At 42.7% G+C, this 18,300-nt stretch overlaps 1 protein-coding gene across 4 annotated transcripts in view; it reads right to left on the reverse strand.

Annotated features, from left to right (window-relative positions):
- The window catches only part of MAP7 (microtubule associated protein 7), a 145,060-nt gene that overhangs the window by 46,017 nt on the left and 80,743 nt on the right, over positions 1-18,300 (reverse strand). For all 4 annotated transcript variants that reach the window (XM_044290819.1, XM_044290820.1, XM_044290818.1 and 1 more), the window contains exons 2-3: positions 8,278-8,361; positions 4,550-4,627 (exon numbers count right to left, since the gene is read on the reverse strand). In XM_044290819.1, the coding sequence (XP_044146754.1) occupies positions 4,550-4,627; positions 8,278-8,361 (162 nt within the window). The remainder of the gene's footprint in view (positions 1-4,549; positions 4,628-8,277; positions 8,362-18,300) is intronic.

The following is an 18,300-nucleotide window of genomic DNA, read 5'->3' on the forward strand; positions in this document are numbered from 1 at the left end:
TATGATATAGTAGCTGGTACCAGACTTTAGTGAAAAAAAAACTTGTGGCTTAAGTCCGTGTACATTATTTTGTGTTTTTACCGACAAAAGCTCAAATAAACTTATGTACACAGTAAAGATGAGTGAACCTTTCACAATTTGGTTCAATTCATTAGTATGCATAATGTGTGTGCAGAGTACTGTAGGCCATGCAGTGCCCCTCTAGGTTTCTGGGAAATTTACTCCAATTAGCTTTATTCAGTCCATCTGATGCTATCAGATGTAAGATGTGATAATTTTCATATATTTTCAGTGGAATGTTGCCTAGCCTACAATAGTCAATAAGTACCGTATTTTTCACCCCATAAGAAACCCCCCCCCCCCCCCAAAGTGGGGAGAAAATGCCACTGCGTCTTATGGGGCGAATATTAATGAAGTGCTTCCATTATAGAAGCGCTTCATTAGTACCGGAGGACCGGGAAGCGGTGAAGGCTCTGTACTCACCACTGTCTAGTCCTCGGCTTTGCTATCGGCTGTGCAGGGCTGTGCACAGCGTGAGGGCGCTCTGTGACCTCACAGTGTGCGCCGCGATACACAGCCGACAGCAAGATGAAGAGGATCGTGTTGGTGAGGAGCGTCGGCGTCCAGGAGCAGAAGAGGTAAGCGAGTTTTTCAATTTTATTTGCGCTAGGGGCTGATGGCTGACTATATGGGGGCTGATAGATGGCTGACATACGGGGGCTGATTAACATTGGGGGTCTGATTGCTGGTCTGACCTGAGGCGTAATGGAAAATATTTTTTTCTTATTGTTATCCTCTAAAACCTAGGTGCATCTTATGGGGCGAAAAATATGGGTATATAAACTGGGTCTATATAATAGAAATAGTACCCACCCAGAGGTCCCTCGGGACTATTTAAGTAGAAAAGCTGATTCTTCAGACAGCTTTACGAAAGTTTTTGGGAAAGATTCACTCTTCCTTAGTACACAGAAATACATATAAACTTGCAAGTAAAATGCAATGCAATGTGTCAAAAGTCCACAAGGAGGACTTGGGGAAACAAAACACTAGAAAAACTAGAACAACAACAACAACAACAACAACAACAAAAAGTCACCCCGTGGATCTGTTCAAGATAATTCCCAGGAAGGTATGAAAAAAATGCTCAGAAAGTGTAAAAAAAATAAAATAATAATCATTACTTATTCTCAATGGTTCCCTATCACTGGGGTTTCAACACTGCTTTATCCTAGCTGCTCTGCACTTTCTGGTCTTGCCTCGACACAATGTGGTCTTAGCAGCATGTCTTTTCTTATGTGTTGAGATGGGACCAGGAAATGGAGACCTTTACAAAAATTACTTTAGTACTCTGCCCTAGAGGACACTTTACAGTTTATTAGCATACAGTTGCAAGAAAAAGTATGTGAACCCTTTGGAATGATATGGGTTTCTGCACAAATTGGTCATAAAAAGTGATCTGATCTTCATCTCACAACAATAGACCATCACAGTCTGCTTAAACTAATAACACACAAAGAATACATTTTTACCATGTTTTTATTGAACACACCATGTAAACATTAACAGTGCAGGTGGAAAAAGTATGTGAACCCCTAGACTAATGACATCTCCAAGAGCTAATTGGAGTGAGGTGTCAACCAGCTGGAGTCCAATCAATGAGATGAGATTGGAGGTGTTGGTTACAGCTGCCCTGTCCTATAAAAAACACACACCAGTTCTGGGTTTGCTTTTCACAAGAAGCATTGCCTGATGTGAATGATGCCTCACACAAAAGAGCTCTCAGAAGACCTACGATTAAGAATTGTTGACTTGCATAAAGCTGGAAAGGGTTATAAAAGTATCTCCAAAAGCCTTGCTGTTCATCAGTCCACAATAAGACAAATTGTCTATAAATGGAGAAAGTTCAGCACTGCTGCTACTCTCCCTAGGAGTGGCCGTCCTGTAAAGATGACTGCAAGAGCACAGCCAGACTGCTCAATGAGGTGAACAAAAATCCTAGAGTGTCAGCAAAAGACTTACAGAAGTCTCTGGCATATGCTAACATCCCTGTTAGCGAATCTAAGATAGGTAAAACACTAAACAAGAATGGATTTCATGAGAGGATACCACAGAGGAAGCCACTGTTGTCCAAAAGTTTGCACAAGAGCACCTGGATGTTCCACATCAGTAAAGTCAAAATATTCTGTTGCCAGATGAAACCAAAGTTGAGTTGTTTGGAAGAAACACACAACACTATATGTGGAGAAAAAGAGGCACAGCACACCAACATCAAAACCTCATCCCAACTGTGAAGTATGGTGGTGGGGGCATCATGGTTTGGAGCTGCTTTGCTGTGTCAGGGCCTGGGCGGATTGCTATCATCGAAGGAAAAATCAATTCCCAAGTTTATCAAGACATTTTGCAGGAGAACTTAAGGCCATCTGTCCATCAGCTGAAGCTCAACAGAAGATGGGTGTTGCAACAGGACAACGACCCAAAACATAGAAGTAAATCAACAACAGAATGGCTTAAACAGAAGAAAATACGCCTTCTGGAGTGGCCCAGTCAGAGTCCTGACCTCAACCCGATTGAGATGCTGTGGCATGACCTCAAGAAAGCAATTCACACCAGACATCCCAAGAATATTGATGAACTGAAACAGTTCTGTAAAAGAGGAATGGTCAAGAATTACTCCTGACCATTGTGCACGTCTGATCTGCAACTACAGGAAACGTTTGGTTTAAGTTATTGCTGCCAAAGGAGGTTCAACCAGTTATTAAATCCAAGGGTTCACATACTTTTTCCACCTGCACTGTGCATGTTTACATGGTGTGTTCAATAAAAACATGGTAACATTTAATTATTTGTGTGTTATTAGTTTAAGCAGACTGTGATTGTCTATTGATATGACTTAGATGAAGATCAGATCACATTTTATGACCAATTTGTGCAGAAATCCATATCATTCCAAAGGGTTCACATACTTTATCTTGCAACTGGTGATGATAGCCTTATCACAGCAAACGTGGATATTTGAAATGCCTTCCCCAATACCTATTTAGCATTGTTAAAACCTTATTAGAGATGCCCCTTAATATTAATAAAAAGAAAAGTCTGTGGCAATCCATAATCTGAGACTACCAATTGCTGGATAAAAGCTACTATGATGTGTTACTGGAACACAGTATATGGACAAAAGTGTTGAGACACCTACACATTACATATACAGGAGCTTTTATGACATCCCATTCTAAATGCATAGACATTAATATGGATTTGGTCCTCCTTCGCAGCAAAACAGCTTCCACTCTTCTGGGAAGGCTTTCTACAAGATTTTGGAATGTGTCTGTGGGAATTTCCTTTGCCCATTCATCCAAAAGAGCAAATGTGGGATCAGACACTGATGATAGATGAGAGGGCCTGGCTTGCAATCTCCATTCTAGTTCATCGTAAAGGTGTCCCATCGGGTTGGGGTCAGGGCTGTGTGTGGACCAGACAAGCTCTTCCACACCTAACTTATCCAACCATGGCTATACAGACCTTTTTTTGTGCACTGGAACACACTCTGGAACAAGAAGGGGTCTTTTCAAAACTGTTCCCACAAAGATGAATCATACAGTTGTCCAAAATGTCTTGGTATGCTGAAGCATTAAGATGTTTCTTCACTGGAACTAAAGGGCATAAGCTTCATACTAGCAGCAAGAAACTCCGGCAGGTGAACAGCCTGTTAGATCCGTGCTACCGCTAGTGCACGCGTGCCCCCGGACTACCGCTCCAGCCCCATTGACTTTAACAGGGGAGGGCCGGAGTTCCGGTGGCAGCATGGCAACATGCCGAGAGGCAGCCGGAATAATAGTACAGTACAACATGTCAGAATTTTGTTCAGGCCGCCTCTTGGAATGTTTGCCGAGCTGCCGCCGGAACACCAGCCCGCCCCCACTATAGTCAATGGGGCAGGAGCGGTAATCCGGGGGCACGCGTGCACTAACGGCAGCAAGGATCTGACAGGCTGTTCACCCGCCATAACAGCCTGCCGGAGTTCCTTGCCGCTAGTGTGAAAGTACCCTAACACTTGAAAAACAATCCCATAGTGTTATCCCCCCTCCACCAAACTTTACAGTTGGCACAATGCATTCAGGCAGGTAACAGTCTCCTGGCATTCACCAAATGCAGTACCACACTCATCAATCAGACAGAAGTGACAGACTATAAATTAACTCTGTGTATAACGTACCCTACTTTCTGCAATATGATAAAACTTCAATCTGCAGTACAGACATAGAAAAGTGAACACATTTGCACTTTAAAGTGTCCAAACAGTTACGTATGTAAAGATGTTGTAGGTAAGCAATATGTACATATGAATGCTGCACTATATTCTATATAATGTATTCTAATGAGCTACGTTGATCGATTTCATGGAGCAAGGTTGGATGCAATGTGAATTTCTTAAAACTTACTAATGTGTGCAACACCTAATAATTCCCTTATAAACCTTCAGTCCCATCGGTGCTTTGGAAATATCTACACTATTTGTTTTACACTATGAAAATTCATTAAAGATTCATACCCATCAGCTTCTCCCGTTCCTCTCGACGCTCTCTGGCCAGTCGTAGTCTTTCATCCACTTTCAGAGCGAGTTGTGGTTCTGAAAAAAGCACAAAATGCCAAATGTTTTGTAGTAAAAAGGCAGTCAAAATGCTGTGCGGCCCCACTGGCGATAACTACACTGATCTCAGGCTCTGCACCTGATGTATGCGATATCCACCCTCGGATGGAAAAATAAATGAGTACATTTCATGCCTGACCAGAAGTAAAAGCACCAGCTTCCACCGGATTATAACCAATCCCAAACGTACACATAAGCTTGCCTGATTTTCTACTACAGGTAGTTAAGAAATGCTCTATAATCCAATAATCCAGCCTATTTGATAATTGAATACCTACGAGATTCTGATGGTGCCGGGAGGAAATCAATTTTATCTAAATCTATGCAAATGATTATTAGATACACAATTTCCTGCAGCGCTATTTGAGTTCCATGTTGTGAACATGGTGCGAACATAACGTCAAACTGATTGAGAGTTCAAGAACGGACCATGTCAATACTGAAGCAGGCAGGATTTATTTAAGGTGCACCTGTCATTAGACAAGTGCAATTTGAACCATTCACTTCAATGGGGCGGCAAAAGATGCGGACAGCACTCCGTGTGCTGTCCGCATCCGTTGCTCCGTTCCGCGGCCCCGCAAAAAAAAATATAACATGTCCTATTCTTGTCCGCAAAACGGACAAGAATTGGCAGTTATATCAATGGCTTTCCGTGCCGTTCCGCAAATTGCGGAACACACACGGACGCCATCCTTGTTTTGCGGATCCGCAATTTGCGGACCGCAAAACCCACAACGGTTGTGTGCATGCAGCCTAATGGGGTTTTTAAAAGAATTTTCTGAGACTTATAACTAATGACCTCATCCTATGGATAGGTCATCAGTATCTAATCAATGGGGGTCAGACACCGGGAACCCCTGCTGATCAGCTGTTTGAGAAGGCAGTGGTGATCACAGTAGCTAGCCTTCTCCCAGCTTTTCCTAGGCCAGTGATAAGTTCATCGGTCACATGTTGTGCGCGATACCAAGCACAGTTGCTATCAAATGTACAAAGCTGTGCTGGGTAGGCTGCAAGAAGGCCGCGCCGCTCACAGGAGAGCCAATGCCTTCTCAAACAGCTGATCGGCAGAGGTCCCCGGTGTCGGACCCCCACCCATCAGATACTGATGACCTTTCCTGAAGATAGGTCATCAGTTATGAAGTCTTGTAAAAACGTTTTAACTGTTAAGTGGGTTTGGGTATGAAATTATGTGACTTTGGTGGCACAAAGAATGCAAATAAATACATTAAAACCAAGCATTCCCTACAAGGTCTCAGAATTCGAAATATGTAACCTTTGTGACTTACACAATGTGTACTGTAGTGTACATATAATGGTTAACAACTAGTTTTAAAGAAGACTTGTCGCTATGAGGCAATATATTATAGAGCAGGAGAAGCTGAGGAGAACTATATAATTTGTGGGAAAAGATTCTGCAAAACGTGTAATTTACTTCTAATTTCATTGTTCATGGGGGAGATGTTAAAAAGTAACTGACAACTATCTCCTTATATATACTTACACAGAGAGGTCCATCAATCACTGATAACACCTCCGTCATGTACTGACAGCTATCTTTGTATACACACTTACACACAGAATGCTATCAATCACTGATAACACCTCCCCTGTGTTCAACTATCAGTGACTGACAACTATCTACAGCCAGGTCCATAAATATTGGGACATCAACACAATTGTAAAATTTTTTGCTCTATACACCACCACAATGGATTTGAAATGAAATATCTTTAATTTGAGGGTATTTACATTTAAATCAGGTGAACGGTGTAGGAATTACAACAGTTTGCATTTGTGCCTCCCACTTGTTAAGGAACCAAAAGTAATGGGACAATTGGCTTCTCAGCTGTTCCATGGCCAGGTGTGTTATTCCCTCATTATCCCAATTACAAGGAGCAGATAAAAGGTCCAGAGTTCATTTCAAGTGTGCTATTTGCATTTGGAATCTGTTGCTGTCAACTCTCAAGATGAGATGTAAAGAGCTGTCACTATCAGTGAAGCAAACCATCATTAGGCTGGAAAAGAAAAAAATAAATAAATAAATAAATCTGAGGGATAGCAAAAACATTAGGCGTGACCAAAACAACTGTTTGGAACAGTTTTAAAAAGAAGGAACGCACTGGTGAGCTCAGCAACACCAAAAGACCCGGAAGACCACGGAAAACAACTGTGGTGGATGACCGAAGAATAATTCCCCTGGTGAATAAAACACCCGTAGCAACAGTAAGTCCAGTAGCCTTGATTTATTCTTTATAGAGATACCCTTAACAACAGTTGGCCAGATCAAGAACACTCTCCAGGAGGTAGGTGTATGTGTGTCAAAGTCAACAATCAAGAGAAGACTTCACCAGAGTGAATACAGAGGGTTCACCACAAGATGTAAACCATTGGTGAGCCTCAAAAACAGGAAGGCAAGATTAGAGTTTGTCAAACAACATCTAAAAAAGCCTTCACAGTTCTGGAACAACATCCTATGGACAGAGGAGACCAAGATCAACTTGTACCAGAGTGATGGGAAGAGAAGAGTATGGAGAAGGAAAGGAACTGCTCATGATCCTAAGCATACCACCTCATCAGTGAAGCATGGTGCTGGTAGTGTCATGGCGTGGTCATGTATGGCTGCCAATGAAACTGGTTCTCTGGTATTTATTGAGGATGTGACTGCTGAAAAAAGCAGCAGGATGAATTCTGAATTGTTTCGGGCAATATTATCTGCTCATATTCAGCCAAATGCTTCAGAACTCATTGGACGGCGCTTCACAGTGCAGATGGACATTGACCCAAAGCATACTGAAAAAGCAACCAAAGAGTTTAAGGGAAAGAAGTGGAATATTATGCAATGGCCAAGTCAATCACCTGACCTGAATCCGATTGAGCATGCATTTCACTTGCTGAAGACAAAACTGAAGGGAAAATACCCCAAGAACAAGCAGGAACTGAAGACCGTTGCAGTAGAGGCCTGGTAGAGCATCACCAGGGATAAAACCCAGCATCTGGTGATGTCTATGTGTTCCAGACTTCAGGCTGTAATTGACTGCAAAGGATTTGCAACCAAGTATTAAAAAGTGAAAGTTTGATTTATGTTTATTATTCTGTCCCATTACTTTTGGTCCCTTAACAAGTGGGAGGCCCATATGCAAACGGTTGTAATTCCTACACCGTTCACCTGATTTGGATGTAAATACCCTCAAATTAAAGCTGACAGTCTGCAGTTAAAGCACATCTTGTTTGTTTAATTTCAAATCCATTGTGGTGGTGTATAGAGCCAAAAATTTTAGAATTGTGTCTATGTCCCAATATTTATGGACCTGATTGTATGTATACACACTTACACAGAGAATGCTATCGATCACCAAAAACACCCCCACCCCCTGTGTACAAGTGAAGTCAGAAAGAGCAGAGCTATAAATTACATGTTTTACTGAATCTTTTCCCACAAACCTATATATCAATCTGCTCACCTCCTCTAAAATGCTGCCTGCAAATGGCATTACATTTTGTGGTTATGGGTCCTAAGAAAACCCATCTGCAGACAAAGTATTGTTATAGAACAATCTGAAAAGACAAATGCAACAGAAAAGTCCACAGAACAATCTATAAAAATATAATGAAACATGAATGCAACTCACCAGATTTTGAGAGAGCATTGTCTTTTCTAGACTGGCTCAATGACGTTTTCTTCTCTTGGATTTTACCATGAGAACCATCAGGAGCTGAAAAACACAGTGGATCCATTAAACATAGTATACAAAATATTTGAATTTAACCCAAAAGCTCTAAAGGATTGTTAAAGATTATTTAACAAAGGTCTAGAATGGTCCCTTGCCACTACAATGCTACCTGAAGCTTGCTGTACTAAGTGGGCTGCTGAATAAGTGGAGTTTAAAGAACCGGAGTTCTGGTGCGGAGTGTGATTTTGTGGGAGTGATTGCAGGTGTCTGAGTGAGGTTTAAGGCGGAGGGCTTTGAGAGTTAAGTACTTGCATTTTGGTACTGCCATTTAAACCCATATTTTTTCCCTGCTTGGTTAAGGACCACTGAACTCATCCTGAGCTTGCTCTACCTGGGCTTGCTGTACTAAGTGGGCTGCTGAATAAGTGGAGTTTAAAGAACCAGAGTTTAAGACAAGGAGCAAGAAACTAAGGTTTGATAGATTTTCCTTGGGTGTTGTTGGCTTAAATCTAGCTAGTCCTCCAACTGTAGCAGACAGGGTCTAGATCTTAACTCATATTTACGGTTTTCCTTCTTTACTGTTCATCCCAATTTAAACATGTGCTCCATGGACAATGCTACTAAGTGTGTGTCCTGTGCAATGTAGTGCCTTGAAGAGCCATTCGGGGGTGAATACATTTGTTCTAGATGCAATCATGCCCAGATCTTGGATCTAAATAAGCAGCTTGAAAACACTTAGGGGCATTTCAGACCTGGAGAGAGGCTTAGACCTCACTGTGCAGGCACTGACTGGGGTCAGTGAAATGGAGGTGGTAGGAGGAGGGCAAGTTCAGGACTATCAGGTCAGCAGTTGGGTTAATGTAGCAAGAAGGGGTAGAGAGAAAAGTGCCAGGGAGGCTAGTCCTGGTCTGGAAGACCCTAGTAAATCTGCCTGTTTGGCTGATATTGGGGATGTAAGCCCAGGGCCAGCAACACTGCAGCAGGGCATTTCTCCTATCAACTCAGGAGGATGACCGCTGCAGGAAGGATGGGAAAAGGAATGCAGCAAAGGTTATACAGATGCTGGTGGTAGGGGACTATTATTAGGAGGACAGACAGGGTCACCTGTCGCCGAGACCGTGAATGCCAAACAGTGTGTTGTCTGCCAGGTGTGGCATATTGCGGATCTGATTGATATATTGCTGGGTGGGGTTGGGGAAGACCCGGCAGTCATGGTACACATTGGCACCAATGACAAAGTCAAGGGGAGATGGAAGGTCCTTAAAAATGATTTTCAGGAACTAGGAGAGAAGCTCAAGTCCAGGACCTCCAAGGTAGTGTTTTCAGAAATACTACCAGTGCCACGAGCGTCACCAGAGAAACTACGGGAGCTTAGGGAGTTAAATAAGTGGCTCAGAAGCTGGTGCAGGAAGGAAGGGTTTGGGTTCATGGATAACTGGGCTGACTTCTCGGTCGGTTACAGGCTCTACAGTAGGGATAGGCTGCACCTTAATGGGGAGGGTGCAGCTGCTCTGGGGGTAAAAATGGTTGGATGGCTGGAGGAGCTTTTAAACTAGGATCTGGGGGAGGGTGGGGGGTCATGCTAATAAGGAGGTAGATAGTGTAGATAAGAGAGTGGGATATAGAAGGGGACAGTGGGGTTTTAGTAGGGGCTGGGGTTAGCGAGGAAAGTAAGGAGAAGACTGGGCATAACAATACACTTATGAAAAATAGAACTGCTGGTAACAAGAACCTGTTACATACAAACATCAACCAAGGTAACCCAAAAAATCCTGGATATTCACTTTACAGGTAATAGTAATTTAAAATGTATTTTCACAAATGCCAGAAGTCTAGCTAGCAAAATGGGGGAGCTGGAGGCTACGGTACTAGAAGAACACATAGATGTAGTTGGTGTGGCTCAGACATGGTTGGATTCTTCACATGACTGGGCTGTAAATATTAAGGGTTTTACACCATTTAGGAAAGATAGGGTCAATAGAAAAGGTGGTGGTGTGTGCCTGTATGATCTCAAGACAGGTGTGAAAGAGGCAGTTGTGGGTGAGGATGGTGAGGATGTGGAAACCTTATGGGTGGAAGTACAAAGGGATAAAACCACAGAAAAATAATACTTGGTGTAATCTATAGATCCCCTAACATCACAGAGGAGATAGAAACGCAACTGTATAACCAAATAGAGCGGGCTGCACAGGCTGGTACAGTGGTCATAATGGGATATTTTAACTTCCCAGACATTGATTGGGGTCATGGTGCAGCACGCCAGACCTGCAGGGTATAGCGACAGTGAGGTCACGGTATGGGCAATCGAGGGTTACTCACTTTTCTGAGGAGAACCCTGGGCAGGCATGCGACAGTGAAGGAGAGGTAGACACAAGTTCCTCTGGGGCACACTCTGTAGATAGGGACCAGGCCTGATGGTATGTGAGGTGCCCTGGATGTTATAGGTGTTTTGAGTGCCTTAGGTAAGGTCCCTTTAAGGATCGTGACGCCAGTGCCTGTAACGGTGGCACACCGGTTTGCAGGAGGATTAAATGAGTACGCAGTTGGTGAATCAAACGTTGCTTTACTTGGAAACAGTCCAACTTTGTACATGCAGTTACAGCAGATAATGCAGTCCTTTACAGTCCCAAATACACAGCAGGTTTACTTCACAAAATGGCAGGTATAATCTCGCAAGATACTTGGAGGGTATACAGTTAATGCTTGGCAGTACAATGCTGCTCTATCCCCTCAGCTATTCTAGCTGGCTGGATTCCAAGGCCCGGATGCCTAATTGCTGGCTTGAATCCTTGGCATATATAATCCTTCCTCCAGTATTGGCACTTGCTCTATATTAAACACTTCTGCCCATCAGGTTACTTAGCTGTACTTGTGGTATTGTCCTTGCTGTGAGGGAAGCTGCAGGTTGCTCCCAGGAGGTCCACTCCTACTACTGGGGTATCTCAACTGAGCTATCCTTAGCCTCAGGAGCTTCAGGCTGACCAGTTGACCCCTGGAATACACTGCCTCTCCCCTGTCTGGGCTGTCCTATATATAACTAGGGCTCTCTAGCTCCCTCTAACACCTGGGAGGCTAAACTGCACCCTGACAGGCCTGATACCCAGTTAACACAGGGAAATGCATACACATGACATTCAATACAATAAGACACATTAACCCCTTTTGTGTAGTGCCCACCTTTACCTAGTGGGACACTACAATGGTTCTGCCTCAACCACAAAGGGAAGAAAATTCCTCAACTTGATGCAGGACCACTTTATGGGCCAGTTTGTAGAAGCTCCCACTAGGGGTGATGCTCTGCTGGATCTGGTAATTTCTAATGATGCAGAGCTTGTTGGAAATGTTATTGTTCGAGAAACGCTAGGTAATAGTGACCACAATATAATTATATTCCCCCTAAATTATAAGAAGCAAACTTTGTCAGGCAGAGCAAAGACATTAAATTTCAAAAAGGCTAATTTCCCTGGGTTTAGGGCAGCATTTCAGGCCATAGACTAAGAGCAGCTACTGTCACATAATACTGACGATAAATGGGAGAGCTTTAAATCCACATTGAGTAATTGCACAAAAAAATGTATTCCTTTAACCCCCCCATGAATTACAGCTACTGTAAAAAGGGCAATAAAAGACAAAAAAAAAGGGGCATTCAAAAAAATACTAATCTGAGGGGTCAGCTGTAGCGTTTGAAGATTACAAATGGCTTAATAAAATCTGTAAAAAGATAAAATTAGCAAAAATACAAAACGAACAGCAGGTAGCAAGAGAGCAAAACAAATCCCAACAAATTTTTAAAATATATAAATACAAAAAAAAAACACGAGGTCTGAGCAGGTAGGTCCACTAAATAATGGTAAAGGGGGCATAGTCACTTAAGATAAGGAAAAGGCAGAGTTTCTAAATGTTTTTTTATTTTATTTTTTTGCTTTGTATATTAAAAAGAAGAGAAAGGAGCTGATATCTGAGGTGCTGGGGCTGATAGTACATCCAGTAATGAACTCAATTGGATGTAGATATGGTCCAAGAGAAGTTAAATAAGGTAAATGTGAACAAGGCTCCGGATCCAGATGGATTATACCTAGGAGTACTTCAAGAGCTCAGCTCAGTCATTGCTGTGCCCCTGTTTATAATTTTTAAAGATTCTCTTGGTACTGGTGCAATGCTAAGTGATTGGCGCAAGGCAAACGTGGTGTCCATATTCAAAAAAGGATCTAGGTCCTCCACAGGTAATTATAGACCAGCTAGTTTAATTTCTGTTGTGGGAAAAATGTTTGAAGAACTCTTAGGCCCCTTTCACACGGGCGAGTATTCTGCGCGGATGCGATGCGCGAGTTGAATGCATTGCACCCGCACTGAATCCCGACCCATTCATTTCTATGGGGCTGTTCACATGAGCGGTGATTTTCACGCATCACGCAGCATGCTCTATATTCTGCGTTTTTCACGTAACGCAGGCCCCATAGAAATGAATGGGGTAGCGTGAAAATCGCAAGCATCCACAAGCAAGTGCAGGTGCGGTGCGATTTTCACGCACGGTTGCTAGGAGACGATCGGGATGGAGACCCGATCATTATTATTTTCCCTTATAACATGGTTATAAGGGAAAATAATAGCATTCTGAATACAGAATGCATAGTAAAATAGCGCTGGAGGGGTTAAAATAAAAAATAATTTAACTCGCCTTAATCCACTTAATCGCGCAGCCGGCATCTCCTTCTGTCTTCATCTTAGCTGTGTGCAGTAACAGGACCTGTGGTGGCGTCACTCCGGTCATCACATGATCTTTTACCATGGTGATGGATCATGTGATGGACCATGTGATGACCGGAGTGACATCACCACAGCTAAGATGAAGGCAGGAGATGTGTTAAATTTTTTGTAATTTTTTTTTAACCCCTCCAGCGCTATTTTACTATGCATTCTGTATTCAGAATGCTATTATTTTCCCTTATAACTATGTTATAAGGGAAAATAATACAATCTACAGAACACCGCTCCCAAGCCCGAACGTCTGTGAAGAAGTTCGGGTTTGGGTACCAAACATGAGCGATTTTTCTCACGCGAGTGCAAAACGCATTACAATGTTTTGCACTCGCGCGGAAAAAATTGCTCGTGTACCCGCAACGCCCGTGTGAAAGAGGCCTAAAGGGACTATATACAGGAGTATGTGACTGTTATTAATATCATAAGTGGAAACCAACATGGGTTTACACCAAGGACAGAAGTTGTCTGACTAACCCGATTTGTTTTTATGAGGAGGTGAGTAGTAGCCTGAACAGATGGGCGGCTGTGGATGTAGTGTTTCTGGATTTTGCAAAGGCTTTTGATACTGTCCCTCAGACGTTTAATGGGTAACGTAAGATCTATAGGCTTGGAAAGTATAGTTTGTAATTGGATTAAAAACTGGCTGAAGGACCGTGTCCAGAGGGTTGTGGTCAATGATTCCTATTCAGAATGGTCCCAGGTTATAAGTGGTGTACCCCAAGGTTCAGTGCTGGGTCCCCTATTATTTAATTTATTTATTAATGATAATGAGGATGAGATTAATAGCACCATTTTAATTTTTGCAGATGATACTAAGCTATGTAGAACTGTACAGTCTATGGAAAATGTCCATATACTACAAGCTGACTTTAACACTCTGATTGGGCATCAACTTGGCAAATTAGGTTCACTGTGGACAAATGTAAAATTATGCATCTTGGTAGTAATAATCTCTGTGCTTTATATGTCCTAGGGGATGTAACACTGGATGAGTCACTTGTAGAGAAGGATTTGGGTGTCCTTGTGGATGGTAGATTAAATTGCAGCATACAATGTCAATCAGCTGCTTCCAAGGCCACCAGCATATTGTAATGCACTAAACGAGGCATGGACTCGTGGGGCAGGGATGTAATACTACCACTTTACAAAGCGTTGGTGCGGCCTCATCTGGAATATGCAGTTCAGTTCTGGGCAACAGTCCATAGAAAGAACGCACTACATCTGGAAAAAGTACAGAGGAGAGAGACTAAACTGATAAGGGGCATGGAGGGTCTTAGTTATTAAGAAAGATTAAAATAATTTAATTTATTTAGTCTTGAGAAGAGACGTCTAAGGTAGGATATGATTAACCTATCCAAATATATAAATGGGCCATACAAAAAATACGGTGAAAAACTGTTCCATGTAAAATGCCCTCAAAAGACAAGGGGGCACTGCCTCCGACTGGAGAGGAAAAAGTTCAGTCTCCAGAAGCGTCAAAGCTTCTTTACTGTAAGAACTGTGAATCTGTGGAATAGACTTCCTCAGGACGTGGTCTTAACAGGAACAATGGACAGTTTTTACATATCTGACATGTAAAATCTGAGCGCCGTGGTTCTCTCTAATACATCAGTTGTGTGTCCTATACGAACTGAGGGTGGAAGATCCCCTAACATTGGCTGGCCACAGCTATACTAAAAGCTTGGCCTCATACCACATTTGCCATCATTAAGAATTCTTCTACTCTGCAGATCAGACAGTGAGCCTTAGAGTTGGTGTAATCATGTATGACAAGACTGTCCATTATTCTTTAGAAAAGGTGCAGTCTAGTACTACATTTTAGCTGCATGGAAAATGTGGAAGAATGGGATCTATGCTGTGAGCACAAGAACTAGCCTACCAGCGAGTAAATGTAGGCTATATTTGCTCAAATGGGGTTGAAGGGCATCTGTCAGCAGATTTCTACTTATGAAACTGGCTGACCTGTTACATGTGCACTTGGCAGCTGAATACATCTGTGTTGGTTCCAGGTTCATATGTGCCTGAATTGCTCAGAAAAATGATGTTTTAATACATGTAAATGAGCCTCTAGGAGCAATGGGGGCGTTGCTGTTACACCTAGAAGCTCCACTAGGGGCATGCTGTTCTAGCACATGTGACCACTGAGGCACAGGTCCCGAGAATTGGGTTGGTCAGCCCCTACATGGAGGAATTGAGACTCCTTGATTACAGAGCCTGCAATCTGTTCTCCTCCGTATGGTTTCACAGACAGCATTTCGTAGCTCATCCCAGTTACATGGATATAATAACATACGCATGGAGGCATTGACAGCCCTTAATTACAGAGCCTACAATCTGTTCTCAGACAGAATTTCGTAGCTCATTCCAGTTACATGGAAATAAAAATGCAAGAAACCTTTTATTTAACTATACTTCCCTTTCTCCCTTCTTTTTACCCATTCTTCTCCTTTTCACTTTCTTGTTGCTGCTTCTGCCTTTCTTCCAGACCATACAGCTATACAGGGGCGTAGCTATAGGGGGTGCAGAGGTAGCAGTCACTACCGGGCCCAGGAGCCTGAGGGGGCCCAAAGACCCTTGTGCTGTATAAGAATCTTCAATCAAGTTATATCTCTGGCTGGAGGGAAGGGGTTAGGTCAAGAATTTGGCATGGGGGGGGGGGGGGTTAAATTTTTGCCTCAGGCTGCAGGAGGGCTATGTGCTTCCCAGCCCCTGGCCACAAAGCACTGAGGAAAGGGGGGCCCAAGCTGAACCCTTGCACCAGGGCCCATGAGCCTTTAGCTATGCCCCTGCGGCTATACATCCCTATATTCAACTTTGAAGGTCCTTTTTTATTGTAAATTCCTCAAAGGTAACATATGAACATAGAATTGGTCCTTTCATATGCTGTTTCAGACAAGTACTCACAAAACCTTAAAGGGAACCTGTCACCATGAAAATGCAATGTAACTAGCTACTGGCAGCATATTATAGAACAGGAGGAGCTGAGCAGATTGATATATAGTTTTATGGGAAAATATTCAGTATAATTTACATTTTATTCATGTATATTCCTGCTCATTCTGGGCTTTGAAGTCATGGAGGTGGTCCTATCAGTGACTGACAGCCTTCCCTCTATGACTGTGTATACACAGATAGCTGTCAATCACTGATAGGACCGCCTCCTGGACTTCAAAGTCCAGAATTAGCAGGAATTTAAATGAATAAAATACAGGTTATACTGAATCTTATCCCACCATCGTAGATCAGGTGTTTGAATAGGCCATAGCACTCCTTTGCCTAAGGCCTAAGACACCCGCCAATCAGATACTGATAACCTGTACTGCCGGAAAAGCCATTAATGTGCTTATTACTGTCAATAAGAAGATTGTGCATACGATACAGTATTAACGTAAGAAGCATAACAATGTGTCCACAGATGAAATCTACTACACTATATAAATCCTGCTAAAATAGTTTGATTCATTAACTGAACTACTAAAAAGACTTAAAACAAGAAGAGTGTGAACGCTTCACCGAACAGTGCTGGATGTGAGATCTGAACCTTCACTAACTTGTGTTGGCTTTGTAGACTATTAATAAAAATGTGCTGTTAGCAACCTAGAGCTGTGGGTAAGCGGGAAGCTCATTATTTCATTTTCTCCAAGACATCTATGTAGACGTTTCTCAGCTTAAAATTCTGAAGGTTTAGCAATGATGAATTAAAGGGCATCTGTCAGCAGATTTGCACCTATGAAACTGGCTGACCTGTTGCATATGCACTTGGCAACTGAAGGCATCTGTGTTGGCCCCATGTTCATATGTGCCCGCATTGCTGAGAAAAATTGTGTTTTAATATATGCAAATGAGATTCATATGAACACGAGACCAACACAGACAGGCTTGGACTGGCCCACCGGGGAGCCGGTGAAATCCTCGGTGGGCCCCTTGCCTGTCTGCCTACACTAGACAGCGGCAACCCCAGCTGCCTGCTGACAAGCACTGTTGTAATAAACAGCGTAGCATTTACCATAGGCACAGTGTGTATGCAAGCAGCCAGATGATCATGCCTGTCATTCAGCCGCTTGTCCTCTTGTATAGCTGCTACAGTGCTGTGGAGCAATCTTACTCAACTGTGGGCCCTGCCTCCTGACCTCTGCTCTCACTACGAGCAACCATCAACCAGCTGTCACTGCACGTAGAGAGAGCTCTCCTGCCGCCCCCGTTCCAGAGCTGAGCAGAGCGCGGGAGTGTGGGAGAATGTGATGACAGGGCAGGAAAAGAGAAGCAGAAGGCTCTTTTTAAAATAAAGCTATAAAAGTGTGCTCAGCCAGGCCAGTCCCCAAGTCCCTAAAATAATGGAAGAAAAGGTATTTACTGATTTTACAAAAAATGCTCATATTTTTACTGTTCCCCTCTCTGAAAATTACAACTCCCAGCATGCCCTATCAGATGCAGACCTTCAGTACCTGCTGAGAGCTGCAATTTTCCTCACTGAAAAATGCCATACGCCTAGGCCTATTCACACCATGTATACCAGGCATGCTCAACCTGCGGTCCTCCAGCTGTTGTAAAACTACAACTCCCACAATGCCCTGCTGTAGGCTGATAGCTGTAGGCTGTTCAGGCATGCTGGGAGTTGTAGTTTTGCAACAGCTGGAGGTAAGCACGTTGAGCATGCCTGATGTATACCATTATAGAAGCTGCTGGCTGTGGCTTCTGCTGCTATATACGCTGCATTGACTGGAGCTAAGCCATGAAAGGACACTGCGTGAAAAATGGACAGGTCTCTTCTTGGGACAGTTGTGGGTTTTAACCCCTTCAGGACAGGGCCATTTTCCATGTTTTCATTAGTTTTTTTACTCCCAGCCCTCCCAGAGCCATAACTTTTTTATTTTCCATTCACATAGTTGTATGAAGGCTTGTTTTTTGCGGTACAACTTGCGGTACAAGTTTATAATTTTTAACGACACCATTTACAGTTGCATACAATGTAGTGGGAATTTTTTTTTTAAATGGCGCACAATTATAAAAAATAAAATGTTCCATTACAGTTTTGAGTTTTGTTTTTACATTATTTTCTATGTGGTAAAACTGACTTGTTACTTTCATTCTCTGGGTCAGTATGATTACATCTATACCACATATGCTTAGATATAATACTGAAAATATAAAAAAAATGTAAAAAATAAATATTTCTTTCTTTGCATCGTCACGTTAACCTTTTTGTTTTTATGTCTATGG

Source organism: Bufo gargarizans, chromosome 4 (genome assembly GCF_014858855.1).
Source record: "Bufo gargarizans isolate SCDJY-AF-19 chromosome 4, ASM1485885v1, whole genome shotgun sequence".
NCBI classification, from domain to species: Eukaryota; Metazoa; Chordata; class Amphibia; order Anura; family Bufonidae; genus Bufo; species Bufo gargarizans.